Source organism: Culex quinquefasciatus, chromosome 3 (genome assembly GCF_015732765.1).
Source record: "Culex quinquefasciatus strain JHB chromosome 3, VPISU_Cqui_1.0_pri_paternal, whole genome shotgun sequence".
Lineage (NCBI taxonomy): Eukaryota > Metazoa > Arthropoda > Insecta > Diptera > Culicidae > Culex > Culex quinquefasciatus.
Genome location: NC_051863.1, coordinates 94,179,771 through 94,195,535, shown reverse-complemented (window position 1 = coordinate 94,195,535; position 15,765 = coordinate 94,179,771). Strand labels below are relative to the sequence as shown.

The 15,765-nt window shown below is 37.8% G+C and overlaps 1 protein-coding gene across 1 annotated transcript in view; it reads left to right on the top strand.

Annotated features, from left to right (window-relative positions):
* Window positions 1-14,026, top strand: part of LOC6053197 (DALR anticodon-binding domain-containing protein 3) — a 113,691-nt gene extending 99,665 nt beyond the window's left edge. Inside the window, exons 3-4 of the mRNA XM_038264644.1 lie at window positions 2,884-2,997; window positions 13,208-14,026. Of these exons, the coding sequence (XP_038120572.1) occupies window positions 13,238-13,753 (516 nt within the window). The 5' untranslated portion in view covers window positions 2,884-2,997; window positions 13,208-13,237 and the 3' untranslated portion in view covers window positions 13,754-14,026. The remainder of the gene's footprint in view (window positions 1-2,883; window positions 2,998-13,207) is intronic.
* The last annotated feature ends 1,739 nt before the right edge of the window (window positions 14,027-15,765 follow it).

The window sequence follows — 15,765 nt, the reverse complement described above, 5'->3', positions numbered from 1 at the left end:
CACATCACTGCCACTCGTGAATCCTGACCTCATACCCATCTACTAACCCCCTCAAAACTCATGTGATACTTTGTCGGAGAAGCAGTCGATTGGGCGGTCTCTATCACTCAAGTATCGGACTAACATTCCCATCCACTTCCCCGTGACTCTACCACTGGTCGTGGCCGGCGCCGGTATTGATCAGCATGATAGGGGCCTTTGAGAAGTTGCGAAGCGAGGAAAGATAGCACCCACTTATCTTCCACGGCTCGTGGATGTAACTTCTGGAGGTCCTGGTCAATAACGGAGTAGCAACTGCGGGTGGGCACCTATGCTTATGCTTATGCTTAAATTTTGCCAGTCAATTGCAAGTAGTTTACGTTTGGCTTCTACAAAGTTTGTTTTATTGTATTCCAGGACTTCTTCATATTCCCAGTCAATGGGCAAAGTGTTTTTATGGACATAAATAGAATATTCAATTGCTGTATGGAAGACTTCATTCTTCCAAAGGGGGGTTACAGATTCTTGTACATGAAAGTCTTCAATACAGTTAGTGAATAAAAGGTCTAAAAATGAATTTCTTTGGTTTTTACATGATTGATTTGGAAAAGTCCATAATTTGCAATATTGTCAAAGAGAAAATGCAAAGTTTCATTTTCCCCAATGACTGGGAGAAGAATTGCTTCATTTTCTTGGTCAGATATAAATTCGACTTTGCTTTGATTAAAGTCGCCATAAATGTGAAGTTTTACTTCCGGTTCCATTTTGATGTTATGATTTCTACTGTTTTAAAGAATAGTTCATACGACTGTTTATTTGCATGGTCCGGCGGAAAGTATACTGATGCAAAAATGTGTACTTGGCCTGCAATAGTGGCTTTGGCCCAGACTTGTTCAAATTGAAAATGTTTTTCAGGGTCATAGGTCAAGTGAGGGCCCTCACTTCATCGTGGACTGCTAAAATTATGTCCGAGGGGCATTTTTCTGCTGAGGCAATTGTTTTAATTATGTCATCCCGGTGGGATGACGTAATTTCCTGGATACGGCAGAATGATTCAGCGAGTTTATGATTCTGGTCCGAGGTGGTGTCTTCAAATGCTTTTCTGACTTCGTTTAAGGGGAAGTCCATTGCCGGTGCCTGTGTTAATACTGCCGAAAGTATTCGACTTGCGATTTCTGCAGATTTCTTAATTTCTTCCTGCAGGCCTATGATTTTATTATGCAGTTCATTAAGGGCTTCTTGGTTTGTCTTGTCATTGGTCTTGATGTGAGTCAAGATCATATGACTGCCTTCTAAATGATGCTGCATTATTTTTCTAATGTCGATTTCCATATGTAGGTTATTTCGACAAAGGCTGCATATAGGAAGTACATGTAGTTGCAAGTCGTCTTCGGAGCCACGTTTGACCCCAATACAGGCTGCGTGAAATTGCCGATTACAAATGCCCGTACAGTTCCAGAGGTATTGTTGGTCGAAGGGTGAAGAGCACGTCGGCACATAGCACTGCATTTTGCTTACGTTTGTTAATAAGTGCACACGCGACGCGCGACAAAAAAAAATAAATATGTTTACGTTTACGTTTGTGGACTGGGTCAGTGAAGGTAAATAAAAATAAGGTGTAGAGCGAATTAAAAAACGCGTCCGTCCGGTAAAAATACTAAACTGCAACATCAGCTGTAAACCATCTGTTCGATGCATTGCGACGAGAGCTCGTCCGAAGCGGGAAACAGGTGTCGTGCACAATTTTGAGTTGTTCCGTGAAGAACTCCAAGGAGTGGTTGGGGACCGAGATTGCGTAGAAGTTTCTCCATGGAATGCTGATTGTGGCGGTCTTCAGGGCATCAGCATCAAAATGCACGTAGTCACGATAGTTGTTCACTGTGGGAGTTTGCGTAGCATCAAAGTCCAAAGATGCGTGAATCAGGTCATGCTGCGACAATCCCGGAAAATCGACTTGCCCGAAACGGAGGATTTTGTCCCTGTCGTTGGTCACTAACAGATCCAGTTGAGAGCAACCAGTATCGTGGTAATGGGTCGGTTCGCAGCCGTAAGGAACGAGTGAAAAACTTTCGAATGCTGAGAGGAGCAGCGTACGCTTATTGCTCGCTTGAAGCAAATCAGTGTTGAAATCGCCAACCAGAAAGACCGACTCGTAGCGCAAAGTGAGACACGTCAGCAAGATGATGCACAGTTGTTGTCAGGAGGGTTGTAGACGACTAACAGCAGAACTTTGAATCCGTTTAGACGAAATTCCAAGGCTAGACACTCGGTTTTATCGGCGGACTCGGTGGTTAGTTCGGTGTTGAAGATCATAGTGCACGACATAGTATCCCTGTAATAAACAGCGATACCTCCGCCTCGCTTGTACACCCTATCGTTACGTACGACAGAGTATCCTTGGACGCCGATGCTGCGGTTATTCCTTGAGGCAGTCAACCAAGACTCAGTAAAGCACGCGATGTCAACTATGTGGCTCGACAGGACAGCTCGAACTTCTTCCAACTTCGAGTTTTTCCTCGCACACAAACTTTGGGAATTCCCGTGGCAGATATTGAGCTTACCAGGGAGAAGGGCAGCATTTAGCACGGCTCCCGGGATGTTCGTGAAAGTGTGGTTGTGTGGGACAGGCATTATGTGTGTGTTTGTGTAAGGGGGAGGGGGGTAGGGGGTGTTTTTAGAGAAGAAGTTTCAACGGGCTTCTTAAAGTCAAAATTTGAAAAGACAATCTTAAAAGTTTCACAATAAAACATAAACATAACTTCAAAAGTGACGCTTTGACTACGGTTACACGTCATCCAGATCTTTCACAGACTGAACAGCGGTCGGTGGGTCACCAACCCTGCGCTTTACGTGGACAATTCCTCCTTTGGTGAAAACGAATGTCAGCTTACCCACTTTTTTCAGCAGGAGGGCCGCCTTTTTCACCTCACGAGCGCCAGCGTTCAGGTTCTCGTTGATAAACACACGTCGATCCGACGGCATGCCGAGATGTCTCAGCTTAAGGTCCCGCCTACGCAGGTATGTACTGTAGAACCGGTCGCGTGTAGTTTTTAGAGCGAATTCCACGAGTAGAGGGCTAACGTCTCCGTCCATCAACCTGTTCACGTGGATTCGTCTGGTACTCGTCTGGTAACTTGTCTCCAAATTTCAAAGTGCACTTATGTGCACTTTTTGAGTTATCCCGAGCAGACGGAAATAACTTGGGAAGGTCAGTTTTTGATATTGAGCAGATCAAAATCCGTAATTGGGATGATCGGATTAGTTGTTAAAATAACAAATTTCCATAACAAAGATTTGTTCGAAAAATAACTCAAATTGTTATTGCTCTGTTATTGCAATAACATACTAATATCCCGGGCGGAAAGTGAGTTGGTGGATATAACTTCAAACTATCTTGGCTTGTTTATTCGCATCTTGCTGTAAACTCCTCGAGTTATGACGACTTTTGAAACCGACTGCGTATCATGGAAAGTATATTCCATGATCATACTGCATTATCTACAGTTGATATTGAGGTGTTAGTGGTAGTTTTTTTGGACTTAGCAAAAATTTCGAAAATTTTATTTTTTCCAAAATTTCACCCGAACATCATGAAATGATTATTTTTACTTTATTTCAAATTTATGCTGGACTTGTAAAAATTAGCAGTCACTTTCGAAAATTTTATTTTTTCCAAAATTTCACCCGAACATCATGAAATGATTATTTTTACTTTATTTCAAATTTATGCTGGACTTATAAAAATTAGCAGTCACATATTGATATTGAGGTGTTAGTGGTAGTTTTTGGACTTAGCAAAATTTCGAAAATTTTATTTTTCCAAAATTTCACCCGAACATCATGAAATGATTTTTTTACTTTATTTCAAATTTATGCTGGACTTATAAAAATTAGCAGTCAATTTCGAAAATTTTATTTTTTCCAAAATTTCACCCGAACATCATGAAATGATTATTTTTACTTTATTTCAAATTTATGCTGGACTTATAAAAGTTAGCAGTCACATAATTTTCAATTTCCGACACTTAGAATAATGTTCATGAGCTGATATTTTAAAGTTTGATTTTATTTATGCTGGACTTTGAAATTTTTGCGTATATTTTTCAATTCTTTACTTTTACAGAAAAAGCATTATTTTGGAACTTAGAAAATTTTTGGGAGTTTGGAAACATGATAAATTATTTTTGCTTTGAACCAAAATTTCGGAAAAATCGTCGAAATTACAGGAAATTTTCGTCCGATTTTTACAAAAACATCAGTTTGTTCCTAAAATAATGTCCCTAACAAAACGTTTTCATTGAAATTTTGAAATTCGAAAGTTGGTTTTTAATAATTATTGATATACCCCCTAAAAATCGTTCCGGTACTTAGAAAATTTACGGGATCCGTATCACGACAAGATTTTTGGTAGAATTTATTTGATTTTTTGGACTTAGCAAAATGTTGGCTTTCGACCAGTAAAATATTTTCAACACTTAAAATTTTTCGAGAACAGGAAACTGAAAAAAAATTGGGACTTAGAAAATTTTTGGGATGTTTAGAAACATGATAAATTATGTTGATGTTTATTTTTGCTTTGAACCGAAATTTCGAAAAAATCGTCGAAATTACAGGAAATTTTCGTCCAATTTTTACAAAAACATCAGTTTGTTCCTAAAATAATGTCCCTAACAAAACGTTTTCATTGAAATTTTGAAATTCGAAAGTTGGTTTTTAATAATTATTGATATACCCCCTACAAAAATCGTTCCGGCACTTAGAAAATTTACGGGATCCGTATCACGACAAGATTGTTGGTAGAATTTATTAGATTTTCAGGACTTTGCGAAATTTTTGCTCTCAGCCAGTTGAATATTTTTCAACATTTTGAAAAATTATTTTGATAAGAAACATTACCAGGCTTTTGAAATTTTACTGTGGATTTTGGACTTATGCAATTTTAGGAATATTTTCATAGACTTTTATTTTTAATTTAAAAAAATGGAATATAGAGACTTTGGAGTAAAATAATTTTTCAACTTTGTAAAATCTTGTTTTGATGTAAGTGCGTACATTCCTGCAATATTACTCATATTTGTGAAGAGGAAGAAGGGGGTGGTCTTAATTGTGGCGGGTGCATTAAAACCAATAAAATTATTTTGGGATCAAAATCTACTTTATGAACTTGATATGATTTTTGGAAGATTTCAGTTGTTTGCTACTATAAACTCAACTTGATGTGGCATTGTTGGTCGAATAAACTCAACAAGATTTTTCGCAGATACGCCTCGAACAATTTATGTTCGTGGCCATGTTCGGTTATCTCTTAACCATACCCTGGGGTGAACTTGACTTGTTCGTGTTTTTACGAACATGGGTAGATTTTTCAAGAAGCAACTTTCTGCCCGGGGAGTTGGTGGCGATAACTTCGAACTATCTTGGCTTGTTTATTTGCATCTTGTTGTAAACTCTTCGAGTTATGACGACTTTTGAAACCGACTGCGTATCATGGAAAGTATATTCCATGATCATACTGCATTATCTACAGTTGATATTGAGCTGTTAGTGGTAGTTTTTTTAGACTTAGCAAAAATTTCGAAAATTTTATTTTTTCTAAAATTTTACCCGAACATCATGAAATGATTATTTTGACTTTATTTCAAATGTATGCTGGACTTAGCAAAATTTGCAGTCACTGACAGAATTTTCAATTTCCGACACTTAAAATAATTTTTATGAGCTGATATTTTAAAGCTTGATTTTATTTATGCTGGACTTTGAAATTTTTGCGTATATTTTTTAATTCTTTACTTTTTACAGAAAAAGCATTTTTTTGGGACTTAGAAAATTTTCGGGAGTTTGGAAACATGATAAATTATTTTGATGTTTATTTTTGCTTTGAACCAAAATTTCGGAAAAATCGACGAAATTACAGGAAATTTTTGTCCGATTTTTACAAAAACATCATTTTGTTCCTAAAATAATGTCCCTAACAAAACGTCTTCATTGAAATTTTGAAATACGAAAGTTGGTTTTTAATAATTATTGATAAATTTTGTAGGGGGTATAAAAATCGTTCCGGCACTTAGAAAATTTACGGGATCGGTATCACGACAAGATTTTTGGTAGAATTTATTAGATTTTCAGGACTTTGCGAAATTTTTGCTCTCAGGCAGTTGAATATTTTTCAACATTTTGAAAAATTATTTTGATAAGAAACTATACCAGGCTTTTGAAATTTTACTGTGGATTTTGGACTTATGCAATTTTAGAAATATTTTCATAAACTTTTATTTTTAATTAAAAAAATGGAATATAGAGACTTTGGATTTTTCGTGATTTGGAAAATTATTGTGACATTTTGGCAATTCAACGCTTTCTCCACAATTTTTAATGAGTTTTTAAAGTAAAATAATTTTTCAACTTTGAAAAATCTTGTTTTGATGTAAGTGCGTATATTCCTGCAATATTACTCATACCCGGTCACGGAAATTTCTAGCAGAGTTAGTTCTGCTAGAATCCTGCTAGAATTGTTCTAGCAGGCCTGCCAGAATTTTGTTAGAATTTTGCTAGAAAATTCTGACAGAGCAAAATCGGTCAAAAATGACGTCATTTTCGCCAAATCGTTTTGCGGCGAATATGATTACCGCCATCTTGTAAACTTTCTCTTTTATTTCTGTTTGTTGGAGGAGGATGACGTATTTTTCTGCGTCGTCAATTTTGGTATGTAATTAAAATCAGATCATGGAAAATCTAAAATTGATAGCCTTTCCTATTCATTAAAACAGGAACCAGATCTTGAACCAGATAGAGGCCGTTTATCCGGTGAATGCTTAGACATGTCACAACATGTTCCAGCTCGCTGGCCATGGTGGTCGGAAAACCGTGGACGACAACACGGGGAGCATGTCAGAAAACGTTTTACGACGCAACCCCTCTCGATCGTTTTCAGGAAAAAATAGTGCCTTAGTGAATCAGTGATCAATAGTTAATAAGGAAAAGTGTGTGTTTTGTGTAGAAAATTGTTGCGAAATATTTTTTATTGAATAAAAACATGTTTAAATTTGTTTCTTTTTGCTAGACAAAATCTAGCAAACCATCTCAAAAAGCCCAAAACTAACTTTTCTCTTTTAAAAAAACCGTATCCGTTCAGTTCTAGCAAAATTCCGGCAGGATTCTAGCAGCAAATTTTTGCCGTTTCTTTCTAACAAAATTCTTAGAGAATTCTAGCATGTGGCCTGTCAGATTAGTTCTAGCTAAATTCTAGCAGGATTCTTACAGAACCGGTTGATTTCGCCGGCTCCTGCTAGAACCGGTTATTGCATTTGAGCTAGAATTCTTTGAGAATTCTTGCAAAGTTCTGGCTGGATGATGGCACAGTTCTAGTAAGAATATTTTCGCTCTGCTAGAATTCTGTAAGAATTCTGTGAGAACGCCGTGACTGGGTATTTTTGAAGAGGATGAAGGGGGAGGGAGGGGGTTCGAATTGTGGCGGGTGCATTAAAAACCAATAAAATTATTTTGGGATCAAAATCTACTTTATGAACTTGATATGATTTTGGAAGATTTCAGTTGTTTGCTACTATAAACTCAACTTGATGTGGCATTGTTGGTCAAATAAACTCAACAAGATTTTTCGCAGATACGCCTCGAACAATTTATGTTCGTGGCCATGTTCGGTTATCTCTTAACCATACCCTGGGGTGAACTTGACTTGTTCGTGTTAATACGAACATGGGTAGATTTTTCCAAGATGCAACTTTCTGCCCGGGATCATAGAATCCAGAACAATAGAATAACAAGGTTAGTTACCCAAGTAACCATCCAGCACTAAAAGAAATCATAAATTAGCTGCTAAACAGCATCCACCAGCTAATCAGTCATAAAACAGCTACCCGAGCAGACGGAAATAACTTGGGAATAACATTTTTAGATATTTGAAAATACTAGGCCAATAACATTTTCTGTTATTTATAACAAGATTTGTTATTCGTCGTTATTATTTTTTTGTTATTGGATTGTTATTGTAATAACAGAGTAATAACATTTTTAGGTATTCTTCGAACAAATCTTTGTTATTATTTTTTTGTTATTTTAACAACTAATCCGATCATCCCAATAACAGTTGGAGGTATTCTTCCATAACAAAAAATGTTATTCCTAAGTTGTTTTGGATTTCAACCTATACCAGACCAATAACAAATTATGTTATGATAACATAAACTGTTATGAAACCCTTATGCAAAAATAGATTTTTCAAGAAGATTCCATAACACTTTCTGTTATTTTAACAATATTTGTTATTGAAATGGCATGAATTTTGTTATTACCGTCTGCCCGGGTAAGGTGATTGCAAATCAGCTCTAAAACAACTGCTCTAATATAAGCTGGAATAGAGCTGATTTATAGCTGACGCAGGCAACACTGTTGTGATTTTTCTTTAAGAAACTGGCAGCACTCCTGACATTTTGAGTGAGAGTGGGAGAGTGAGCGAGAGGAGAAACAAAGCGATACACAACTCTCGCTCACTCGTAGAGAAGTGAGCATATCAACATGGCGAAAAAATTCAAAACCGGCAAAAGTTGTAGTATTTTCTGCTCATTTCGTAAGTTTTACACGAAATAAACAATTTAACAAAACTAATAAATAAACAAATATCTTTTAGGAACCGGACAATCAAGAAATGGAACTTTAACATGCGATCGATGCTGAGAAAATATCGGCCGTTCTTTGGACATTGGCAGGAAGCTCGGCAGGAAGGATGTTTTAATTTGACGATTTCTAGGCTGAATCATCCGAATTTGGAAGCGGTCATGACATGGTCGTGGTGCCCCTGCTGCTGGTTCAGGGTGGTGTTCCGAATAGCTCGGGTTTCTAGATAATTGTGCACTTATTGATTATGATCCATGAATAAAAGTGTTTGTGTCTAATCCAATTCTTGTATTTTTCTCTCAAAGCATATCCCGGGCGGAAAGTGAGTTGGTGGATATAACTTCGAACTATCTTGGCTTGTTTATTCGCATCTTGTTGTAAACTCCTCGAGCTATGACGACTTTTGAAACCGACTGCGTATCATGGAAAGTATATTCCATGATCATACTGCATTATCTACAGTTGATATTGAGGTGTTAGTGGTGGTTTTTGGACTTAGCAAAAATTTCGAAAATTTTATTTTTCCAAAATTTTACCCGAACATCATGAAATGATTATTTTGACTTTATTTCAAATTTATACTGGACTTAGCAAAATTTGCAGTCACTGACAGAATTTTCAATTTCCGACACTTAGAATAATTTTCATGAGCTGATATTTTAAAGTTTGATTTTATTTATGCTGGACTTTGACATTTTTGCGTATATTTTTAATTCTTTACTTTTACAGAAAAACATTTTTTGGGACTTAGAAAATTTTCGGGAGATTGGAAACATGATAAATTATTTTGATGTTTTTTTTTTGCTTTGAAGCAAAATTTCGGAAAAATCGACGAAATTACAGGAAATTTTGTCCGATTTTTACAAAAACATCATTTTGTTCCTAAAATAATGTCCCTAACAAAACGTTTTCATTGAAATTTTGAAATTCGAAAGTTGGTTTTTAATATTTATTGATATACCCCTACAAAAATCGTTCCGGCACTTAGAAAATTTACGGGATCCGTATCACGACAAGATTTTTGGTAGAATTTATTTGATTTTTTGGACTTAGCAAAATTTTGGCTTTCGACCAGTAAAATATTTTCAACACTTAAAATTTTTCGAGAACAGGAAACTGAAAAAAAAATTGAGACTTAGAAAATTTTTGGGAGTTCAGAAACATGATAAATTATGTTGATGTTTATTTTTGCTTTGAACCAAAATTTCGGAAAAATCGTCGAAATTACAGGAAATTTTTGTCCGATTTTTACAAAAACATCAGTTTGTTCCTAAAATAATGTTCCTAACAAAACGTCTTCATTGAAATTTTGAAATTCGAAAGTTGGTTTTTAATAATTATTGATATACCCCTACAAAAATCGTTCCGGCACTTAAAAATTTACGGGATCCGTATCACGACAAGATTTTGGTAAAATTTATTTGATTTTTGGACTTAGCAAAATTTGGGCTTTTGGCCAGTAAAATATTTTCAACACTTAGAAATTTTTCGAGAGCAGGAAAATGAAAAAAATTGGGACTTAGAAAATTTTGGGAGTTTGGAAACATGATAAATTATTTTGATGTTTATTTTGCTTTGAACTTAGTTCGTGTTTGGACATTGTCACAGCTAGACGTGTTTCAAGAGCGAGTATCTAAAATCTTCCGATTCGTGACCAGCGTGCGCGCTGCCGGTTCTTTGTTAAAAGAACAATAGTTCGTTTGGTTTCTTTTGTTATTTCGATAACGCGGAGTGAAAATGGTGGAAAGTGACCTCAAGACCAACTCCTTGAAGATTCGGTTTGCCGGCAACTGCCGAGAACCTACGGAACCGGAAATTTTTGATTTCATGCGCGGGAAGATGAAGCTGAAGGCGGACCATCTGCTGTCCATGTACAAGGACAAATTGGACGCTTCTGTGATCGTGAAGTTCAAAAACGAGGAAGAATTCAAGGCCACTCTGGCCAGGTTGCCCGGAACCATGGAGTTTGCGTACAACAAGTACGAGTCGACGCAGGTTCGCCTGTCACCGGCAAACGCGGTGGTGAAGTACGTGCGGCTGTTCAACCTGCCGCCGGAGGTTGACGATCGTGAGATCGGGACGGCGCTGTCCAAGTACGGCCGAATCCAGCGGCTGATTCGCGAAAAGTACGGCGAGGAAACGGGTTTCCCCATCTGGACATCCGTCCGAGGAGCGTACATTGAGCTGAAGGAGGGTACGGAGATTCCGGCGTCCCTTCATGTGCGGAACATACGAGCAAGAGTTTTTTACGAAGGTTTGGTCAACAAGTGCTTCCTTTGCGGTGCGACGGACCATATCAAGGCAGAGTGCCCCGAACGGAAAACGGTCAATACCCGGTTGGATGCTAGCCGCGGTTCCTACAGTGCCGCGGTTGCTGGTGGAGCTGCTCGGTGGTTCAAGCATAAAATGGCGGAACCGACCTTGAGCAAGGAACCAGGGGCAACGATGACGAACCTCAACGCTCTGTTTCCTCAAACGGCTTTGATGAAACCGCAGCAGAGTATGGTGGAAGTGAAGGAAAAGGCGCCCCCCGCTGGACCGTCCAGCGGAAAGCAAATCGCAGCAGCGAAGGAGACGGACGATCTTTGGTCTCAAGCGTTAGCAGCAGTCGCGGATCAATTGCAGCAGCCACAGCAGGAGAACAAGCAAGATGGAGACGGCTGGCGCGTGGTGCCACCGAAGAAGGAGAAGAACAAGAAGAATCCAAAGAAAGTGCGTTCAAGTTCGGCTGGTTCATCGGGTGCATCGGGTTCGGTCGATCCGAAGTTTTTGCGTCCGCGAACTCCGCGTCCGACCGCTATCAGTGATGCGCAGCGAAACAGAGACAGAAGTCGATCGGCACCGAAGAACGGCGACTCGAAGAAGCCGAAGATCATCGTGACGGCAGAGACGAACGAGGAAGCCAAGCAGCCGAGTAGTGGTGATATGGATGTGGATGGCGTCGACGAAATGAAGGTAGCGGGATCTGAGGGGGACAGGGAGCCGGGGGAACAGGGGACTGGGGGAACAGGGGTGTGGGGAAGTTTTCGACGACGTTTCACTGTGATTTGGTAGGAGAATAGGGTTTGCTTCTTTGCTTTTTTAACTTTAGTTATAGTTTTGTATAGTAGATTTAGTTAGTTTAGTTTTTGGTAGATTTTAATGATGAATTTCACTTACAAAATAGGATCTGTGAATTTAAATAGTTCGAATAGTTTAGTTAACAAACAGCTCTTGAAAGATGTTATTTATATTAATGATTTAGACGTTATTTTCCTGCAAGAGGTTTCCTATGATAACTTTTCGTTTATTCCATCGCATGCTCCCATCGTTAATTTAAGTGATAGTGGTTCTGGTACTGCCATTTTGATTAGAAAAACATTTGATTTCAGCAGCCCCCTTCTCGACCCTAATGGAAGAATATCCTCAGTGATAAATAATCACATCAACTTTATTAATGTTTATGCATTCTCGGAACTAACCGTAAAAAGAGCGGGATGATTTATTTTGGACAATATGACAATTCATTTGAATAAAGCGGGGTCCAAATTCTGTGTGGTTGGAGGCGATTTTAACTGCATTTTGAACGCGTTTGACACTGCTGGTTCGAATAAAAATTATTCTACAGGGTTGAAGCGACTAATTGAAATATTTAATTTTAAGGACATTGCTGTTGAATTGCGCAAACATCAGTTTACTTTTTATCGGGGTGACACAGAGTCAAGGCTTGATCGATTTTATGCGCCGAGCGCTTTTTTAGAGAATGTTTTAGACTTCACAACCCTCCCAGTTGCATTTTCTGACCATCATGCGATTATTATGAAAATCAAATCTTGCAGTGATGAGTTTTCTTTAAAAGGTCGAGGATATTGGAAAATAAACAGTACGATTGCTAACGATAGTTCAGTTTCGGATCAATTTTCTGAATGTTTCGAAACGTGGAAGTTAAGACATCAGTACACCGATGATAAAAATCTTTGGTGGAACGTAATTGCAAAAAAGTTTAAACAATTTTATCAAAATAAGAGTTGGGAGTTAAACCAACAAATTTCTAATGAGAAATCTTACTTTTATAGAAAAATGTTAGAATGGATGGATAAGAAAAATAGAAATGAGGAAACTTTATTAGATATTAAAATGATTAAATCTCGTTTATATGAGATTGAATCGAACCGTATGAAACATTTAGGAAACAATTTAAATAATGGAAATATTTTGCAAAATGAAATGGTAAATTTATATCAAGTTTCTGCTCAAGTTAAAAGATTTCAGTCTAGTTCTAACTTAAGACTTAAAGACGGTAACATCTTAGTTGTAGACATAAATGTTTTAAAAAATAAGGTTTATCAATATTATGCGAATTTATTTACCGAAGATAATAACAGTTCTCAGCAACTGAGTGCAGAAGATCCTATACATTGTTTAAATAGTTCGCTAGATCAAGATGACCGAGATGACATTATGCGACCTATAACAGTAGTTGAAATCGAGGAAATTTTAAAAAATTGTACCCGTAAAAAGTCACCGGGCCCTGATGGATTAACATATGAGTTTTATATTAATAATTTTGATTCTTTAAAAGCTGATTTAGTATTATTATTTAATGGATATCTTTCAGGTAATATGAGACCATCAAAAACTTTTACAGATGGAATACATACAAAAACGCGCCAACGACATGCAGCTGATCGCCCAGCACAAGTACGGGCTGCGAGTTAAAGATCAGGTGCGCTTCCAGCAGATGATCGCCAGCCTGGGCCGGTCGGCCGCCGTCGTGGACCTGCTCGAGTCGAAGGCGTCCAGTCCGATCGACTTCAGGCGGGACAAAAACCAATCGAGCAAGGGAGCCGCCTTCATCCTGTACAACTTTGCCCGACTGTCCGTGCTGTTCAGGACGTTCGAGGAGAAGCAACGCACCGGATACTATCCGGAACTTGCACCGATCGAGACGATCGATTTTGGCCTGCTCAAGGAAGAGGACGAGTGGCAGCTGTTTTGGGTTTACGTTGCGGGTTTTCCCGCGATGCTGCGACAAGCGCTGGGCGATGGTAAGCTGGCGCGCGTTTCGCCCCATGTTGTGCTCGGGTTCACCTCAGGGCTGGTGATTTGCCTCAGCAAGTACTACCGACGCGTTCGGATTTTGACGGTGAGTTGGGTATTGTAGTTTCTAAAGTAGAGGCGTCTAAATCAAAGGTGCTGGGTGTAATGTAAAATGTTGCGAATTTTTCAACCACGCAATCCTAATTTCAATCAGAAGTTTACTTTTTTTAGTTTAAAAACTATCTACAGTAACGTTTCTACACAACACCTATTGGGTTTTTGTATGTTAACCGGCTCCGTGGCTTATGGTTGCGGCTTCTGCCTCGGAAGCAGAAGGTTCAGGGATCAAATCCCGGTCGGTTCCCTTGAAATTTTGAATCAGGAATTGAACTTTGAATATGAACAAAAAACCTTTAAGAATCTGGTGGGATTCGAACTCACACCTTTGGATTGATGGTCTGGGACGCTAACCAGTCGGCCATCATGGAGTAAATGCTCTAGTATTGAATTGATCCGTAGTGGCGAAATAATGTCACAAGGTATAATATATCAAACCATTATATAACTACTAACACCGTCTCAAAAACAGCCCAGGGCCATCTCATATACTCATGAACTGGACGAAGGAGTCGTGGATTGCCTGGCCCGAGTCATCTGCATTACCGATCTCTATGTCTGTACAATTTCAGAAGAAATCGCTAGCCAGAGAAAGGTATTCGCTTCAAAGGTTCTTGAGATATATGGTGGTTACTAACCGAACCGTCTCAGTTGAAATATACTGTGGTCATGGCCAAGTCCTGCCAAGACGGGGGTTCAAATACATACATACATACATACATCAAAAACTTTTACAGATGGAATTATTACGTTAATACCTAAAAAAGGTGCAAATAGTGTGCATTTAGATGATTATCGTCCGATTAGTTTGTTAAATTGCGATTATAAATTATTTATGAAAATTATTGCTGAACGTTTGAAGTTTTACATGGGTAAATTGCTAAGTTTTGGTCAAACAGCATGTTTGCCAAATTCTTCTTGTATAGACAATTTAAAGGACATTCGCAGAATTCTCACTCGAGCATGTGAGTCTAAGCGTTTTAAGGGTTGTTTAGTAAGCGTGGATTTGAATAAGGCTTTTGATAGAGTTAATCACTCCTATCTATGGAAAGTCCTGGAGAAGTTTGGGTTTCCTACTCAACTGATAGATTGTTTGAAAAACTTGTACGCTAATGCAGCCTCTCGAGTTTTGGTTAATGGATTTTTAACTTCTGAAATAAATATTAGCAGCTCAGTACGACAGGGTTGTCCTTTAAGCATGATCCTATTTGTACTTTACATAGAACCTCTGCTTAGAAAAATTTCAGTTACTATTCCTCCCGTTTTAGTATATGGGAAATTCATAAATGTTTTAGCTTTTGCCGATTATATAGTAGTTTTTGTTAAGAATGATTATGAATTTGATAATTTTATAAAAGTAATTGATACATTTTCGAAGTATGCATCTATTAAATTAAATTTTGCTAAATCAGTATTTCTTAGGTTGAACAATGCTAAAGTAGGTCCACAGAAATTCAAAGAGACTGAAGCATTGAAAGTTCTTGGGGTTATATTTGAGAAAAGTTGGTCAAATACTGTGAATAATAATTATAAACGACTTGTCACTAATATCAATTTATCTATGCTTCAGCATAATGTAAGGAAAATTAACATCATCGAAAGATGTATTGTTTTGAACACCTATATTTTATCGAAATTATGGTACGTTGCACAATTGTTTCCACCTGCAAATTCCCATCTAGCTCAAATAAAATCGGCGTGCGGCAAGTTTATTTGGAAAGGATACATTTTTAAATTAGATAGAAAACAACTTTATTTAGATTTTTTCAAGGGAGGTCTTAGGCTTGTTGATCCAGAAGCAAAATCTAAGGCATTATTTCTGAAAAACATTTTTTATAATTTAAATGCACATGGAACACAACTGGATGAAAGTTATTTGATAGATTTAGATTCACCGCAGAAACTTACACGTAATGCAAGGGAATGGTTGAATGAAGGGAAGGCAGTTGTTGCCAATCATAATTTAAATACTGTAAAATTGATGTATAATTATTTTGTTTCACTTAATAGTGAATCACC